This window comes from Coregonus lavaretus (assembly GCF_964263955.1).
Source record: "Coregonus lavaretus genome assembly, chromosome: 18".
Lineage (NCBI taxonomy): Eukaryota > Metazoa > Chordata > Actinopteri > Salmoniformes > Salmonidae > Coregonus > Coregonus lavaretus.
In genome coordinates this window covers 30,444,438-30,463,731 of record NC_140005.1, presented here as the reverse complement: position 1 = coordinate 30,463,731, position 19,294 = coordinate 30,444,438, and the positions used below count along the sequence as shown (strand labels likewise).

The 19,294-nt window shown below is 40.9% G+C and overlaps 1 protein-coding gene across 1 annotated transcript; it reads left to right on the top strand.

Moving 5' to 3' along the window:
• Nucleotides 1–3,287: 3,287 nt before the first annotated feature.
• LOC311146134 (protein TUNAR-like) lies at nt 3,288–10,084 on the top strand (the record flags this gene model as incomplete). Its single annotated transcript, XM_084182610.1, has 2 exons — nt 3,288–3,323; nt 9,899–10,084. 2 exons carry the CDS (start codon nt 3,288–3,290, stop codon nt 10,082–10,084), a joined length of 222 nt encoding a protein of 73 aa, XP_084038736.1.
• Between the last annotated feature and the right edge of the window lie 9,210 nt (nt 10,085–19,294).

Sequence of the window (19,294 nt, the reverse complement as noted above, 5' to 3'; positions counted from 1 at the left end):
AGCGCCTTATGCTGGGAATGAGAAGAAAACTCGGGAAATACAACATTTATACACATATGCACAACAGGGAGCTCTGGGTGAGTTGGGTGCCTCCTCACCTGAAACGGTTCACCAGTGCTCTGCCTACTACGACGAACGCCGAAGCCTGCCCGAACAAGGAGGAGGGGCAGACTCGGCTAAATCCGTGACAATACCACAAAAAACTCCTTAAGTAGTACTTTAAAGTAATTTACTTAAGTACTATACACCACTGGGAAAGCATTGCCTACCTACTCACACTATGGGGGAAAGCACTGTAAATGTAATGGTCAACAAACTGTTTTGTTGCTTACATTGCTGGAGTAATATGTAGCTGACCAGCATACCCTATGTAGCACAGTATGTGTGAGGCCATTGAGAAAAGCGGAAAGAAATCTAGTAAGGGGGTATGATTGTCTTATCAGGCTGTATTCTGTGATTTGGTTATCAGATGACAGAAATAAATTAGATGTACTGTCTGATTAAGCATTATAAATGTCCCTTCGGATAGGGATACTCTAAGTAAATTAATCGAAGGCAGGAAGGGATTATGCACACCAACGATTTCAGTCGGAGGGAATGTTTTCTTTACATTTCCATTTTTATTGCTGTCCATTCCAGGCCATTTAATGTACAAATCAACATCAAGCTTAAACCAATTTGTTTCCCTTCCAAACATTTCCATTACCATCACCCACAACATAATGAAATATCGTCCATGTAAAAAATGTGGACATACAGTTTGTGCAATATAAATCTAATCATGCCAGGGATCACTAAACATGGACTATGAAGTTATCTAATTTGTATCAACTTTATGGAGCAGAAAGAAGAGTTTGATCAGTGATGTAGAGACAACATTAATCAAAAACTACCATAAAAACATACCAGTCAACAGGAAAAGCTCTACCAAGGTTGGAAAAAAAGCTAAACTGAGAACATATTTCTGTAGGCTATAGCAGCTTCATCCTTTTGGGGTTTTGATCTGAACAGTTTGGGGGTTTGATACTGTTGTCTAGTGTCCACCTGTACTGTTTGTGTGTTGCAGTGTGGGGATGTGTAGCACAGCATTTTCACAGTATAGTGATGAATGATGGCTGGGACTTTCAATTCCCTCTGGTACTCACCCTCCATACACTCCTTTTTGATCACACATGTACAATAAGAGTTGAAATAACATAAATGTTATTTGTTAATACATTTTACATGTTTTATTGGTGATCAAAACCACAAGACTGACCTCGAAAGTCCAAAACCAAAGGCTTTTAATATGCGTTAGTTTACTTTTCCATTATACTGTAAGGACAGATACACTGTATATTCATCACTGAAGGGACTGTAATATGAATACAGCAGATGCATTCCTGTAATATGAATACAGCAGATGCATTCCAGATGCAACTCCCGAGTGACGCAGTGGTCTAAGGCACTGCATCGCAGTGCTAGCTGTGCCACTAGAGATCCTGGTTTGAATCCAGGCTCTGTCGTAGCCGGCCGCGACTGGGAGACCCATGGGGCGGCGCACAATTGGCCCAGGGTAGGGGAGGGAATGGCCGGCAGGGATGTAGCTCAGTTGGTAGAGCATGGCGTTTGCAGGGTTGTGGGTTTGATTCCCACAGGGGTCCAGTATGAAAAAATAAAAATAATGTATGCACTGACTGTAAGTTTCTCTGGATAAGTGCGTCTACTAAAATGTAAATGCATTGACAGTGTGAATCTGCCTCTTCCTTTATGGGAAAGGGGGATACTGTCTAGCTGATTCACATTTAGTGTCACAATGTATAAGATACGGAGCCAGAAGTCCCCTTGGTCTTGTGCTCCCATTATGTTATGAGCTCACGTGTATCTGTCTCCAACTAGAGACGAAGTGGGACGAGTGGAGCAATGGGAGTGTAGGGGAGGGGATGGTGGACTTTCATAGGGGTTGTTGGGGTTGTCCTGGTGTTGGTTTTGGAATGTTACATCCTGATGGATTTCATGTTCAATCAGCACAGCTATTACTGGCTCTGGTCTTTTACAGCGGAGCCTGTTGTGGGGAATGGACAGGAGGGCTCAGTACTCTACTGTGATGTCTCTGAGGCTGTGAGAGGACCATAATCCTGTCTGTCCACGCAGCCGTAATTGTGACACACACACCCACACACACACACACACTCCTGCCTTGGTCAGACTGACAGCTGATCCCAGAGTATGTAAATTATGCACACAAACACAAACACACACATGCACGTACACACGTACGCACACACTCACTCCCCTCCAAAACAATAGGGAAGACTGTGTGGAGGAAACCCTCACCTCTCATCTCGGCCCCTGTCTGTCACGAACGCTTTTTGTCGCCAGGCGTAAATGTGGCTCCCCTGAGCTGGTTGCCAGGCAACCCCGGCTGCATTAATACTGTATGTGCGGGAGAAGGAGCAGGGGAAGCCTCTTGTCTCTAGAGCATGGCAACCGCTACGACCGCATCAGCGTGAATATGAGACGGAGTCCCTTGCTCACAGCGCCCGCTCTTATAGCCGTCCAGCTCAAACACACACTGTTCAGTAGACAGCAAGGGAAACACTCAGCCACTGGAGCAGAGGAACAGGAAAAGCCTGGTTAGGTTGCTAATCATTTCCCGGGTGGAATCCACTGTCTGAAATCAGACGTTGTTGCTTGATTTAATTATTTTTATTACCTTAAAATTGAAAAGCCAGGACAGGACATCAGCTGAAAATGTTTGAAATTGCTACGCTGCACGAGCCAAAGTTTGACAGTGTGAATGAGTCTTTTAAAAAGGAGAGTTTAGTTGCAGGTTGATGTGTACAGTACTCTGATGTGAGAAAGAGGACTAAAGTCTTTGGTGGAATCAACTGGGGTTTGCAAAGCAAAGAGAAGGGAGATGGAATTATACAGATGAAACCGCTTCCCTCCTCACCTGCTCATCATCTGACTCCCCACTTCAACCTGACATCATCTTCCCATCAGAAAAGGAGTGGAGAGGAGAAGAGGAGAGCACTACTGCTCCAGCTCCGGCTCAACAAGGCTGAGAAACTGACCACAGAGCGAACTTGGTCACTAGTGAGATGCAACTTGGGGAGGAAACGCTCAACTGCCGCGGGATACAACATCCGACGAAAGAAGCCTTCGAATTGGACAGCCTGGAAGACGAGACAGCCCTCTCCCTCGGATCCCGTGCCTCTCCACTGCCAGAGGATGAGAGGTGGCGACTTTTCCCTTAGTTGCCAGGGACGTCTGTGCACTACAGAAAGACGAACAACCCCTCCAGCATGTCCAATGCTATGTTCCTCCTGATGCTCTGCAAGGTAAGTTATCTGCAAAATTCTCACCCTGATTCATATGCAGTCAACTGGGGTTACCATAGGTCCAGGTGACAGTCCACTGTGGGGACTTGTATCTATCTGCTTGTTGACAGCAACAGATTTTCATATTTTATACAACAGTGTTACAGAGACGTATCAGTAGCCAAGATTTTTCATCATGGGTTGTATTGTCATTTTGCAGTTTAACTAGGCAAATTATTAGTTATTAGTTTTTATTTTCTTAATAATATCAATTTCTGTCTAGAGGAAAATGTTGAAAACGATAGTTATGGAAATAATATGGTTTGAATCTTTTCAGGTAAGGTGTTGATTTATTCATGTCTGGAGGTAAAGAACAAAGCTGAGATTTCAGATTCATAAAAAGTATTCCTGTTCTGTCTCCTGTAAAAAAATAATAATAGTTAAACAGTGTTTATGATAATTGCACCTCTTCTTTAGAATATGAAATTCTATGTAAAATCAGATATTTAACTTTTCCTCAAGGATATTGGGATATTGTTCCTTCACCATGCCCCAACTTCACCATGGGAATTTTCAAATTATTGAAATTTAGTGCTAGATGTACTTTAGTGTACATGATACATTAGAATAGAATGTATTACAAACTCTTTATTTTTCTTTGTTGCTAGTTTTCAATTAGCAGAGATAATATAAAATTGGGTCAAGATCGATATGTGTCGTGTTGCTTTGTAAAATAAAAAAGGCAATAGCAGTCTTAATAACTGGGTGGTCAACCGTAAACAGTAAATCAAGAAAATCTCTAAAAAAAAAGATGAAATGTGCTTCATGTGTGTGCGGGGTTGTGCAAGCGTGAATGCGTGTACATATGTTTGTTTATGTACTGTATGTATGTTTATGTACTGTATGTATGTGTGTGTATGTGTGGCCGGAGGTTGGAGAATTGAGCATTTTTCAAACACCTGAAACAGCTTTTTTTTTTTTTAAGAAATGTCAATTTTTCTGCATATCTAAGCATACCTCTTAGATATGCTGTCTGTATCCTCCTGACTGGTGTTTCTTTTTTTAAAAGAAACTAAATATGATTCTCTGCATCTCTGCTAAAATCTAGGTAAAATAACTAAAGGAATGTGAGTCTTATTCAGTACAATTAGTTATTGCTTGCTTTTCTAAAGTCTACCAACCTTGCCAGTAGGCATGCCAGCTAAGATAGTTAGACAAGCTAGCTAATCTAACTTGATTGTTAGCCTGAAATGGCTTCTTGGTAGCTACTGAACAAAAATAAATATGCAACATGCAATAATTTCAACGATTTTACTGAGTTACAGTTCATATAAGGAAATCAGTCAATTTAAATAAATAAATTAGGCCCTAATCTATGGATTTCACATGATTGGACAGGGGCGCAGCCATGGGTGGGCCTGGGCGGGCATAGGCCAACCCACTGGGGAGCCAGGCCCAGCCAATCAAAATGAGTCTTTTCCCCACAAAAGGGCACATGGTCTGCGGTTGTGAGGCCGGTTGGATGTACTGCCAAATTCTCTAAAACGACGTTGGAACCGGCTTAGAAATGAACATTCAATTCTCTGGCAACAGCTCTGGGGGACATTTCTGCAGTCAGCATGCCAATTCAACGCTCCCTCAAAACTTGAGACATCTGTGACATTGTGTTGTGTGACAAACTGCACATTTTAGAGTGTCCTTTTATTGTCCCAAGAACAAGGTGCACCTGTGTAATGATCATGCTGTTTAATCACCTTGATATGCCACACCTGTCAGGTGGATGGATTATCATGGAAAGGAGAAATGCTCACTAACAGGGATGTAAACAAATTTGTGCACAACATTTGAGAGAAATAAGCTTTTTGTGTGTATGGACATTTCTGGGATCTTATATTTCAGCTCATGAAACATGGAACCAACACTTTACATGTTGCGTTTATATTTTTGTTCAGTATAATTATGAGGATGGGAGATTCGGAATCTATCTGGGCTCTAGCTAAAGCCAACTTCATAAAATTGCTAGGTGGCTAGTAGTATTACAGAGAAACAACAACAACAAAATGTTTTAAGAAAAATAAATATATTTTTTAGGACAAATCTGAGGGGGCACGTGTCCCTGTGCCCCCTATGGGCATAACGCCTCTGTGTGTGTGTGTGTGTGTGTGTGGTGGGTGGTGTGTGTGTGAATGAGTGGGGGGTTGTTGTTTTAATTCCAAATATAAAACAATGCCAAAAGCAACACTGCCTGTCAGACCCAGTTAGCATCTGGGAATGTTTGATATGCTCAGAATTATTCAAGAGGCAAAAGGTTTTACTCTTCACTGATCTGCAAATGCTAAACCCGATTAGGTGTAGCTGGAGAGCCTGGATGTGTTGTTCCAGGTATGAACATTTCCTTCTTTCCATGGCAATGCTCTTTTTATCTCGGCCACGCTTCCGGCTTTTGCTCTAAAATCCAGGAACCAGGTGTGAATCATTACTTTTTAAACCAGTATATGACCTTAAAAGTAAACGCTTAATTGAACAAAAGTCTGTACTTTAGAAATCACATATTTCCTGTGAAATATCAGACAGTATTTGGACTGTAACTGGATAATTTTTTGCATAATGATAACTAATAATTATGGACTGCATTTCATGATATGCACATGGCTTTTTTTATGCATCCTCAAGCCACAAGTATTTTACTTTGGAAGTCTTCAGCAATTAACTGTGCTTAGTGCAACCAGGAATCTGTAATTTGGTGCAGTTTTCTTACTGCAAGCTTACAAAAGTGACTACTTAAGTACAAAGTACACCACAAAAAAAATCTAACCTTAATTGTTTGTTTGAAAATCACTTTGAGCTGGTGTCTTATCTTTCAATTCCAAACTTCAGGGCCATTATGTACCTGGTACTCAAACAATCAGGATATACCCAGGACAAAGACATAACCTAGGGAGAAGTATTGATGAGCTCAGGTGTAAAACAAAGCGAAGATGACATACAGTACCCATGTGGCCATTGAGTAGGGTGCATTGTATAGGCCAAATGTCACTGCTTGCCACACACCTTTCCTTTTGTAAAGCATGAGGTTTGGACCGGCCAGCTAGCACAGTGGAGGTTTGTCTGGACGGACTCCAGAGCATTTGTTTGAGACGAACAGCTGCTCTCTGTAGTAAAGCTGTTTCTCTGCTCCCAGTTTTGGCAGGGATTCCATATCTCTCTCTCCCAAGTGCAGTTTGTATCAGCAGTGAGCAGGCGTCTTCATGCATGAGGGCCCATCCAGCAGCATACTGCACAATGAGTGCCATTCAGTTCGAGGGAAGCCCTGTTTATAGCATTCCCCAAGACGAGCAATCACAGCCCATTGTTAGAGATCTCAGGTAAATAAATAACTTGGCCCACTAGAATGGATCGGTTGGCTTGCTCTTTCCAGGAATATGCTTGAATACAAAACATTAAGATAACAAATTATGTTCATATCTGAAGACACTTGATTTCAAGTTGGATTTTAACTGTTGTCCATCACTTTAGAGTTGGCACTATGCATTGGGGCAGGTAGCGTTCTCCTGGCATACACCAAACCCAGAGTCGTCCGTCGGACTGCCAGATGGTGAAGCGTGATTCATCACTCCAGGGAACGCATTTCCACTGCTCCAGAGTCCAATGGCAGCGAGCTTAACACCACTCCAGCCGACGCTTGCCATCACTTAATTTAATTAGCCTATGCTTACCCAAGTGACATTTGCTGGATAAAACATGCTTCCGAAATGAGTAATTGATGAAGTAATGATTGGTTAATAGTTCTGCATTGTTTGAATCGAAAATGGTGAATCATCATAACAGTACCTCTTGCTTGTCCCAATCTGCCCCATTAGATCACAGATGCCACAATATGTTACCATACTTGACATACAGTATAACTTGTCCCACTTCAAGTTGAATGGTCAAGTTGAAAGGTCCATTAACCAGAGGCTCAGGAGCTCCCTTTTCCTCAGGTTGGTTCCCTTATAATAGCTGGTCAAACCTCTCACACTCACCTCTCACCCTACTCACTCCACAGACACTCACTAGACTGTATAATAGTGTAATAAATGTCATGATTCTAACAGGACATTTTCCTCTGCCAAACTCTTTGAGGAAGAAGTGAAGCAAGGAAACATAAAGGAAAAAATACAAGGACATAACAAAATCTCTCCTCATGCAGACCTGTTCCAAAGGTTACACAAATTTGAATTACACCAATGGAAGATTTGCAAATGAGCCTTAATAATCTGGATGTCGCAGATGTTAATTATAGCAAACAATCGTGTGAAATTGGATTCATCATCAGGCACAGCAGATGAACTATATTCTGTTTTGTAGACATTGTGATGGATGGGGAGCAGACACCAGCTGAATGTTAAACTCTTACTTATGGGGGTTTGCCCTCATATGTATTCAATTCAGACTGTGGTGCGTTTGCTCAAAGCCCCACTGGGAAATTGTCTCCCAGGGAACTGAAAGGAGAATGTGTTTGTCCTATCATTAACCTATCCTTCAATCCATTTGATTTTGTTTTAATTATTGATGAGGTGAGCCAGAGAAGCAATGATATTGCCAACAAATGGATTGCAACTGACAGTGGGTTATGCTAGCTGCTCTCCATGGGACATCCACTAAATGACCAAAAGTATGTGGACACCTGCTCGTCGAACATCATGGGTATTAATGTGGAGTTGGTCCCCCCTTTGCTGCTATAACATCCTCCATTCTTCTGGGAAGGCTTTGCACTAGATGTTGGAACATTGCTGCGGGGATTTGCTTCCATTCAGCCCCAAGAGCATTAGTGAGGTCGGGCACTGATGTTGGGCGATTAGGCCTGGATCGCAGTCGGCATTCCAATTCATCCCAAAAGTGTTCGATGGGGTTGAGGTCAGGGCTCCGTGCAGGCCAGTCAAGTTCTTCTACACCGATCTCAAAAAACAATTTCTGTATGGACCTCTTATTGTTCACAGGGGCATTGTCATGCTGAAACAGGAAAGGGCCTTCCCCAAACTGTTGCCACAAAGTTGGAAGCACAGAATAGTCTAGAATTTAATTGTATGCTGTAGCGTTAAGATTTCCCTTCACTGGAGCTAAAGGGGCCTAGCCCGAACCATAAAAACAGCCCCAGACCATTATTCCTCCTTCACCAAAACTTTACAGTTGGCACTATGCATTGGGGCAGGTAGAGTTCTCCTGGCATACGCCAAACCCAGAGTCGTCCGTCGGACTGCCAGATGGTGAAGTGTGATTCATCACTCCAGAGAACGCATTTCCACTGCTCCAGAGTCCAATGGCAGCGAGCTGTACACCACTCCAGCCGACGCTTGGCATTGCGCATGGTGATCTTAGGCTTGTGTGCGGCTGCTCGGCCATGGAAACCCTTTTCATGAAGCTCCCGACAAACAGTTATTGTGCTGACGTTGCTTCCAGAGGCAGTTTGGAACTCGGTAGTGCGTGTTGCAACCGAGGACAGACGATTTTTACGCCCTACACACTTCAGCACTCTGCGGTCCCGTTCTGTGAACTTGTGTGGCCTACCACTTCGCGGCTGAGCCGTTGTTGCTCCTAGACATTTCCACTTCACAATAACAGCACTTACAGTTGACCGGGGCAGCTCTAGCAGGCAAAAATTTGACGAACTGACTTGTTGGAAAGGTGGCATCCTATGACGGTGCCACGTTGAAAGTCACTGAGCTCTTCAGTAATGCCATTCTATTGCTAATGTTTATCTCTGGATATTGCATGGCTGTGTGCTCAATTTTATACACCTGTCAGCAACGGGTGTGGCTGAAATAGCCAAATCCACTAATTTGAAGGGGTGTCCACATACTTTTGTATATATAGTATACCATAATACAGATCAATCAAAAACTAGGTTCAAGATTTTAAGCAATGCATAAAGCGATTTTGTTTTATAGCAGGTGGTCTTTCTATTTTTACTGTACATGAGTTTTCATGCTTTTCCAGTTACAAGTGTACACATTAAAACCACTGAACTGTTAGAGGAGCTAGCTTTGGTCCTCTGGGTCATGTCCCAACCTGCCCAGGCTTCTCCTACTGTGGGCTGACAACAGGCATCACAGACCCGGCTAATATACGCCTCATAAACCATAAGCCATATAGAGACAAAAATGCAAGCGTGGCGAGTAATTTCATCCCGTGAGCCATGGCAGAGGGGCAGCTAGTGTGTCAGTTCAATCATCTTGGGCAATCCGCTGAGATGCGCTTCTTTTTTTGTATAGCCTATTGTTTATTTTCAAGCCTCTTACAGTTTTCTAATCACATATTAGTTTCTCTGCTCCAAATAATTTCCAAAAGTCAGTTGATCTATGTGTGCATGTTCCTTATGGCTTGCTACAACCATGTCTTAGTTGCCAACGTATAACAGACAAATCCCTGGCTGTGACCCCCCTCTCCGAGGATGTCACAGGGGGAGTGTGATATGCAAAAAATACATGTCCATTTCACACCACACACTTGTACAGGTTACACACTTAAACATGTTTGAAACAGGACAAATATAAGCATCCCCTATTTGACCTTTTTGTTGATGCATTGATTGATTTTGTGTTTCCATTCTTTTCCAGACTGGTCTGAGAGGGAAACTGCAGACCTTTACTGGGAAAATGGTAAATACTGCAATCTGTGATGAAGAAAGAGGAATGCAAGACAAGGAAGGTACAGAGGAGTCCATTCTGGCCATGCTTGGGATCATCGGCACCATTCTCAACCTGGTAGTCATCATCTTTGTCTACATCTACACCACGCTGTGACTGTGATAAAAATACATTCCCATCGTTTGCATTGAACAGCACAGCAGGCCTACCGGCTGCAGCCATGTTATTTGGCTGGGAGTTGGGTCTGTGCCGAGGTGGCGCCGTGTTGTCGATCGACTTTCCCAATGTTCAAAGGGATCTAAGACTGTGTGATTACCGCGACACATGTAACCTACGGCAGCGTCATCGAGCAGTGTTGAGACTATGTCTATGGAGACTGGCCCGTTCCTATGGGGCCTTTGTCCGGGGCCGTCAGTATCATCCCGAGTCTCTGATACTACTTTGACCTTTTAACCTGTAAATATGCATGAGGCTAGCGGGAGCCACTTGGTAAGTCAGCTCTCGAGATCCAGCTTTCACAGGTGCCAAGACAAGGAGAAAGTAAAAAAAAAAGGCCTGGTAAACATTTTGATGTTAAAAGGGATAAGCATGATAATCATAGCCTCAGAATGGACAGATGACATTTAAACTGTAGACTGGAGAAGAGGCATGTACAGTATGATCAAATTGATAGTTTAGCCACAACTCTTTTTACATGAGTACTATCATATTGTTAAAAAATTATGTTTACAGAAAAATACTTTGAACTGAGTGTGTTTAATGGGTAGGTGGTAGCAACGTGCAAGTCAACCTGAGTTTATGATGATTCTATACTATTTATTGTCGTGTTCTGATTTCTATTTACTGGTAAATAAATTTTGGACCCTGTTACTTTACATCATTATTCTATTGTACGTACAGTGATAGAAAAGGAGGCAACCGTTTTTGGAAGTTTACCTGCTTTTTGGCACTATCAAAATGGTAAATCTTAGAGTTCTTGTTAGTGTTGCTGAGAGAAATCTTCTCAGGAGTATCAAGAATCCAAGTAAATTAAATGATGTTTTCTGGAGGTAGGTATTTGGTGAAGTAAGGGGTAGCATCAAATATGATCACAAATGTGAATTGCATACGACATGATATAGTATTACAAAGTGCATTTAAAATGGTACTATGGGAGAAAATATTATTGGTGTTCTAAAATTTATCTAAATGTATATAGCATTTACTGAGCTTTAGATCTTCGATTGAATAGACCGCTTTTTGTGTGGCCCTCTCCTTCAGGACTGTGCCAAGTAAGTAATCAAACGTAAACTTCTGCATATTAACTGCAATGCCTTGAGATGAGATGTATAGTGAATTTAAAAGCACAATTTAGAAATGACTATTCACAGTATGTACGAATGTATGGGCAAATGTGTGTAAAAAGTATATACTGCAGCCTACAACCTCTTGTAATTTCAAAAAAGTGCCTGAGTTCAAGTTCAGTATCTCAATCCCATCGTCCAGATCTCAAAGCAGAAGAGGATAACATACAAGGGGATCTATTGGCAAGACAAACCACACAGAACAAAATCTGCAAAAGTGCTTCATGGCTAATTAACCTGGATCTTATGGCTATCTACAACATCTCCAGAACACTGGTAACTGATTACAGATTATCCTAACTCGTTGTTTTATGATATCCTCAAACTTTGTCTACTCTTGATTTCCCTGTAAGGAGCAATTAGAAAAGTTTCGGAATTACTCCCAAAGGTGACTGGTTCCTGTTCCTATTACTCCAGACATAGCTGAGATTTGGAGGAGGGACAGTAGCGTAGTAAGTACATGGACAGTGTTGAGAATGTATTTCAGATTTGTAATTGAATTGTAAGTCCTTGCCTTTCTGTTTCTATTTATATTATTGTGTCATTTAAATGTCTAGCGAAACCATGTGCTATGAAATGCAGTTTCATAGCACTGCATGGGTCTCAGTAACCATGAGCATTACTTTTATTTACCTTTTACTTGATATTCTAAAATCTCAGATTTAAGCTTTTATCAGAAAATTATATTTTCCTGCAGTTGTATGCTTATCTTTGAATTCTCAGAGCCAGACTCCTGGACTAAAAAGCATGCTCATGAAAAATGTAGTTCTTCTTAGTCCAGGATTATTCTTAATCTGGGTCTGGGAAACTGGCCCACAAAGCCTATTATACATAGTTTGATGGGTAATACTGGAAGTAAAAAGAAAAACACTCACATCTTATCTTCCTATTATTTTTCCATGTCTAAGATAGTTTTTAAGCTTGCCGTTTTGTTAAAAATAATTAAATTAAACCTATTAAAAAAAGATTATGAAATTACACAGTGTTGCCTTTGATTATCTTCAAGGTTCATAGCAATAGCATAAATGTCTTCAGTCAGACTTATAATTAGTAACTTTCATAAGTGGTGTGTTGTTTTTAAAAGGCTCAACTTTCTACAGAATATCTGGAGATTCCAACATTGTTCGAAGTTGAGAGATAATTAGTGATGTTTGGGAAATGATTTACACCTGAAAGTGAAAGGCACTCACAATCACTCTCAACAGAGAGCTTTTAATAAATAACTGATTCTCCACTGACAGTCAGACAGATATAAATACACTGCTTTCAAGTGAGGGAAAAAATGTAATTTAGAGTTCACAGCGTTTCACACAACGAGACAGACTTCTCCGTCAAATTCCAAATCAAACTGAAAGACGGAAAAAAATAAAAGAACACAAAGCATGGCGGACAAAGAGACCAAAACTAAATCTGCCTAAACGAGTTCATTTTTATTCCGTCTCCTCGTTGTTTGAACCATTTATGTCATATACGTGTCAAAATAATTTCTCCCTCCATTAGGAATCCATTGGAATTCCAGACTGGAATAATCCTGTTCGGAAAAAAAGACAGCTTAACTCCAAATGTTTTATATATATTGGATTAGGCAACGAACCAAGTAAACAGTGTTGTTTGAAGATGCACAGCTGCTTAAATTCAACGAAGCCCAGGAGCCTGCTTTAAGCTATTGTTTCACCTGGATACAGAAGCAAACACAGCCTCAGATCATTTCCCTTTGAAGCCGAGAGATGCTTACTGAATAATGGGTGGAAGACTGCAATGTACCAGTGAGAAATGATTCAATCAAGCTCATTGTCCATGAAAACATACAGGCTCTATATAAAGGATGCACTGAGCATTTTTTAAATGTTATAATCTGGGTGTTCAAATGTTAGGTTGGATAATATATTCAACAAACAAACATACCAACAACAAGATACTGTATGCACTGTAGGGCTGGGAATTGCCAGGGACCTCACTATACGATATTATCACCATACTTAGTGCCGATAAGATACTGTATATATTGTAATTCTCACTATCTGTATGTATTGCGATTCGATACTGTGACTTTATTGCGCTTCGATGTTCTAAACATATTGCTCACCGTATGTCTTCTGTAGAGGGACAAGAGAGAGCCATGAGAAAATGAGTTTTGATTAGTTATGGAAATAAAAGTGCTGAAAACAAATTGGCTCCCTATTTAAAGAGAAGATGGAGAACAAGCTATGAAAAAGTTTTGGTACAGGTACAGCCAATTAGCGCAAAACTAATATTACGATATTGTCCGAACGATATGACATGAGGTATCGCCAGAAATAATATCCCGATATGTAACTATCGACCCCCCCCCCCATCACTAATGTACAGCAGCTACAGTATATTTATTAACAAATTCTATTACCATCTCTTATTCACCAGAGGTTCACCCCAAACTTTAGAGCTGCTTTACAAAATGAATTATTCCAATAACAGCGAGCAGGGGTCAAAATGTTAACTATTTTGAGTTATTCTTTGCCAAATTGTAAACACTACAAAACAATGCAGGCATATAACAATTCTGTATCCATACTTCAACAAGAAATATCACACTGAGACAGCTTCAGTATATACTCTGCCTCTCAAATTATTATTCTCAACAAGAAATAGGGTCAAATGTGTCATATGCCCAAGGCAAAAGCTGTATGCTTGTATCAAAATCTAAAAAAAAACAATATAAAGACAACACGATTAAACACTGTTTGGGATCCACATTTATCACATTATTCCACCTCTATAGGTGACAGAAAATAGGCTTTGGTAATACTGCCATGTTTTTAGGAAGCACATACTATTGTCAAATCAAGCTCAGATGTTACCATGTCAAATGGTGAGCATCAATTTGCATACAGTGCAATATTATGAAAGGCTATGATGAGTTGAGTTGCATAATCCCACAGAGGTAAGAAGGGGTGGTAATCCAGCCCAGATCATTTTGCTTGATTCACCTACAGAGTTCACCTACTGCTGTCATTTTGAAGGCTTTTTCCCTAAAGCAGGCTGTCCCAGGTAATCAAGCCTCTATCATCCTGAGTATGCAAACACACAGGGACTGTACACTCTTAGAAAAAAGGGATCCAAAAGGGTTATTTAGCCATCCCCATAGGATAACCCTTTCAGGTTCCATGTAGAAACCTCTGTGGAAAGGGTTCTACATGGAACCCAAAAGGGTTCTACCTGGAACAAAAAAGGGTAATAAACAGACAATAATAATAAACAGATAATAAACAGTAGCAGCAGCGTATGTGATGAGTCAAAAACAGTTAGCGCAAAAAGGGTCAAGGCAGATAGTCTGGGTAGCTATTTGATTAACTATTTAATTAACTATTTAGCAGTCTTATAGCTTCGGGGAAGAAGCTGTTCAGGGTCCTGTTGGTTCCAGACTTGGTGCATCGGTACCACTTGCTGTACAGTAGCAGAGAGAACAGTCTATCACTTGGGTGGCTGGAGTCTTTGACCATTTTTAAGGCCTTCCTCTGACACCACCTGGTATAGAGGTCCTGGATGGCAGGGGGCTTGGCCCTAGTGATGTACTGGGCCGTACGCACTACCCTCTGTAGCGCCTTGCAGTCGGATGCCAAGCAGTTACCATACCAAGCGGTGATGCAGCCAGTCAAGATGCTCTCGATGTTGCAGCTGTATAACTTTTTGAGGATCTGAGGGGCCCATGTCAAATCTTTTCAGGTTCCTGAGGGGTAGAGGTGTTGTCGTGCCCTCTTCATGACTGTGTTGGTGTGTGTGGATCATGATAGATCCTTAGTGATGTGGACACAAGGAACTTGAAGCTCTCGACCCGCTCTACTACACCCCTTTGATGTGAATGGGGGCGTGCTCGGCCCTCTGTTTCCTGTAGTCCACGATCAGCTCCTTTGTCTTGCTGACATTGAGGACAGAGCCATCTCATACATACTGTGTGCCATCAACAATCATCCTGCTTGCCCCATTGTGTAACAACAAGGTCAGAGTTCACCTAGGAGTCCCCACACAGAGCTTCCCTAGAGCCTCGCTTTGCTGAATCCCACAATTAATGATTGATGTGAGGGGATTTCCCCAATAGATGTGTCTGTAGATCTGCTGTCACACAGGGTGCACATAGCCTATCCAGCTGCCAGCCCGCCAGCCTGTCTTCTGCTTCCCTAACGTTTATTCATGCATTGAAATAAATCCCGTCTTCAGAACAGGAGTGTGGCTGAAAGCCATGACAAATCCTGATATAAATGTAAAACTCAAGAAGCAAAAGTCCATCTGTCAGGTTTAGTGACAAGGGTGTTAGATTACAGATTTTCTTTGTAAAGTGTTACCGCGGCACATTTTGACTGCTGGGTATAATGTTCATATTGAAAACCCAGTGATTCAAAGAAATTGATCAAGAGGAGGAACTACTATACATATATCTTTGTAAACAACCTCAGATAGAATCCTGTACAGGCAGTTAAAGTATGATTTCCAAACAAGAAAATATCATTAAATTTGCAATTTTAATAGCATTTGGCAAACAATATTGGTTTTTACTGCAGACCTTTATCATGGTAATGCCTACAATCCATTCTAGTAATAGTGATGGTCTTTCAGTTTCAACACATACAATGTTGACCAGAGAGAAAGTAATGAGGACTTTATCACAGGCACCCTGCTGAGTGAAGACTGAACTATGTCGGTATTAAAATCGGCCCCGAGATATCCACCATTCTTTATTAACATGAGACGGGACAAGAGGGAGAGAAAGTCATTAAAAGTAAAAGATGCTTCAAAGTGCTTGTCTCGCGTTTAGGATAGATTTTAACTTAAGGCAGGGGTGTCAAAAAAAAAATCCCCTGGGGTCCGCATTCGGCCTTCAACAAGGTCCGGAGGGCTGCACTGAAAATGTGTTATTTCTTCACCGTCAAAATTTGCTACATTTGTTTCACAAAAAACACTGTTTAGTTTTGGTTTAAGTCATTTTAAAGTATATTGTTAGTCCCCTCCCGTCGTCATCTTTAGTTAAATGTAGGTCATCATTATAAGTTATATGCATGTTTTTAGCTAAACCCTTATAGAAGCAGTACTTGTGTATTTTGCTCTACAATCATTACACTAGTTACATAATTATATAAATAGTAATTTTACTCCCTATTTTGGTATTTCAGAAGTTTAGAAGTTAACATTGCTTTTCTGCATAAAAGCCTGTCAGGCAAATAAAAAGATGCCAGAAAATGTCCTTCAAAAAACATACTGTACATGCATGCTGTTGTAAAAAGAAAATGCTTTAGAAATTCAGGTTATGACATTCAACTAAGAATAGCTAAACTGGCAAGATACTGTACATCAAAGTGGTGCCTTCTTGTCCATTGCAAGAAGGATCTGCTAAAACGAGGAGAAATTACCTTGACGAAATTACATCCTGGCCCTGCAATAAGGCTGAAAGAGGGTTTTGAAAGCACTTTATGAAAACTGTTTGCATAATTTCAGGAAGGCTCTTTTAACATGAGTGATGTTCATTTTACTAATATTTACTTAGGGCCTGGTGTTACAGAACAGCATGATTAAATAGCCTTCTTGTCATCCTTCAGCCTAGTTTTGTCTTTAATCCCAGCAGATCTTCCCAAATGCTGTGTTTCCAAATGGAACTTTTTTAATTGAAAGATTTTCACTTGGACTACTTGTCGGCATGGAATCAGTCGCAATCTCTCAGCTATCGCTTCTTTGGAGTGATCCTGCATTTCCCTCCACCTACATGTGCTTGCAGTACACCCAGGCCTGCTTGCATCATGTCTGCATTGTTTCAGCATATCTCTACTGTAAGTAGTGGATGGATCAAAGTTGTGTCTCTATGGTGTATTCCTTAATTGATTTACCTGTCAAAGGTCTTTTTTACTTTATATTTATATTCAGAAAGCAAACTGCCTTTTTGTACTTTTTTGAAGTACACTGACGACAGAAATGAAAAGGACAGATCTCAGCAAGTTGTTTTTTAATGAGGGATATCTGTGCTACGCTGTCTCAGACTGTGCCTTGATACTGTTTTGACTCTGTCACTGTTGCGTCTCCCTGAAGTTGAGCCCACAAAACAAAAGCTGACAAAACTGGGACAAAACTCATCAATAAATGAGGTGACTGTATTTCTGACCCAGGAAAATGTGGCAGGATGTTGGTTGGTAAATACAGTATTGGGTTTATAATACTGTATGTATAGAAAGCCTCCGCATTCTGGTCAGGAAAAATAAAGTCTTACTGTAATTGTTAAGACATTTTACATTCAGCAAGAGTGAGTTTGAGTTTGTTCCAAGGTAAATCAGTGGTGGTTAACTGCATGCATGACGCCTGCAGGTTTAAAACTTACCTCTCAATTAATAGTCAATTAGTACAGTAGCTGATTTACACTGGGAAGAGGGGATGAGGTGACTTTCTGGTCAAATAATTAGGAGTAGTAGACCTGAGGTACAGTGAAAAGCAGCAGACACTGGTCCTCAAAGGCTGAAACACTCCAATTCACTTAATAAATCAGCCTACAGTATGTGTTACTGAGCATGTTAGCGTGTTAGCGTGTTAGCGTTTGAGCTGCTGAATGTACAGTACAGACATACAGTAGAACCTTTTATTTCCCTCAGTGAAGCATTTTATGGACACAACTGCTGTCTGAAACATAATTGTAGGGCATATTCAAATAAATCTAGCCATTAACAAGATCTACTTCAGCCTGTCCAGTGTATTGTTTACAAGCAGTCTTCTCTGTGTACATATGTATACAGTAGGTGAGAAGAAAATACTCTAATTCCAATTATCCATTGTAAGAATATAGGAATAATAGGAAAATCATTCAAGAACTGCACAAAACCTTGAAATCATTCTGTGTAGTCATTTTGGGTCACTCAGGCACACCCTCCTGAGGGGTTTATGTGAGAGAGTAAAGGTTTTTACTGTAGCAAATAGTTTAGGGTGCTATGTGGGATGGAGTTGAGGATGCTGACAGAACAGACATTGCGAGAGGAGGTGCCAAAGAACAGTCAGGATGTCTCTCTTTGAGCCGCCAGAATGATTTCACAGCCCCACAGACCAGTCTGTTTTCAACCAACTAAACCCACAGACAGATGATACTTTAGAGAATGATGAACTAAAAAAGGTTGGTTATCATGTTGTGCTGTGTGGCACACTGCCCTCTGCTGTTGACTCTTTGCTTTTGGGTTTGGATGGGATTGTTTTGAATGACTTAATTTATCCACACAATGTTTAATTCTTCCTAATTCGTGTGAGATTTAGAATAACATTTAAACTTCGGAATGTAATCAGTGTACTATCATGACTGTGTTCACAACAGACATTTTGACCATTCCCGCCTGTGCTGTATGGGTTATAAGTCTCTTCATGACTGTAGAGCAGTATACACACACACACACACACACACACACACACACACACACACACACACACACACACACACACACACACACAAGGCTGAGTCATTCATCTATCTAGCAGTGTTTTCAACAGCATATAAAACACTACTGAATTTATCCGTTTTGGAGCAGCTTAAGTTTCAGGTTTTGAAGTTTGCAAACATTTCATATCACATTTGTGAGATCAAGCATACCAAACCAAGCCATATCAAATTAGGGTGTAATTAATAAATCATTGTTACTGTATGCACCCATCCCTATTCCCTCTCACTGGAAACTTGCCGTGCAAGCTCCAAAACATTTGTCAGTTGCTGACACAAGGTGAGACACAAGGTAATAGCAGATCTTTCCAACAAAATAGAATGGATAGGTGGTTACGAGGACCAGTGAAAGTGAAGAAGGATTATGCTCCTCAACTCTTATCTTGGAAGGTCTGTATGCTCATGTCAAAGGGTAATAATACATACAACAACAATAATAATAAAAATAAATAATAATACATGTCAGCCTATAAATAAGGTAAGGGAAAGTATAGGCCTAATGGACAAAAATCCCATTGGGTGAAATATATACACAATTGCAAATACCACTCAAATGGACGGCAAATGGTGCAAAACATATTGCAAATGGCA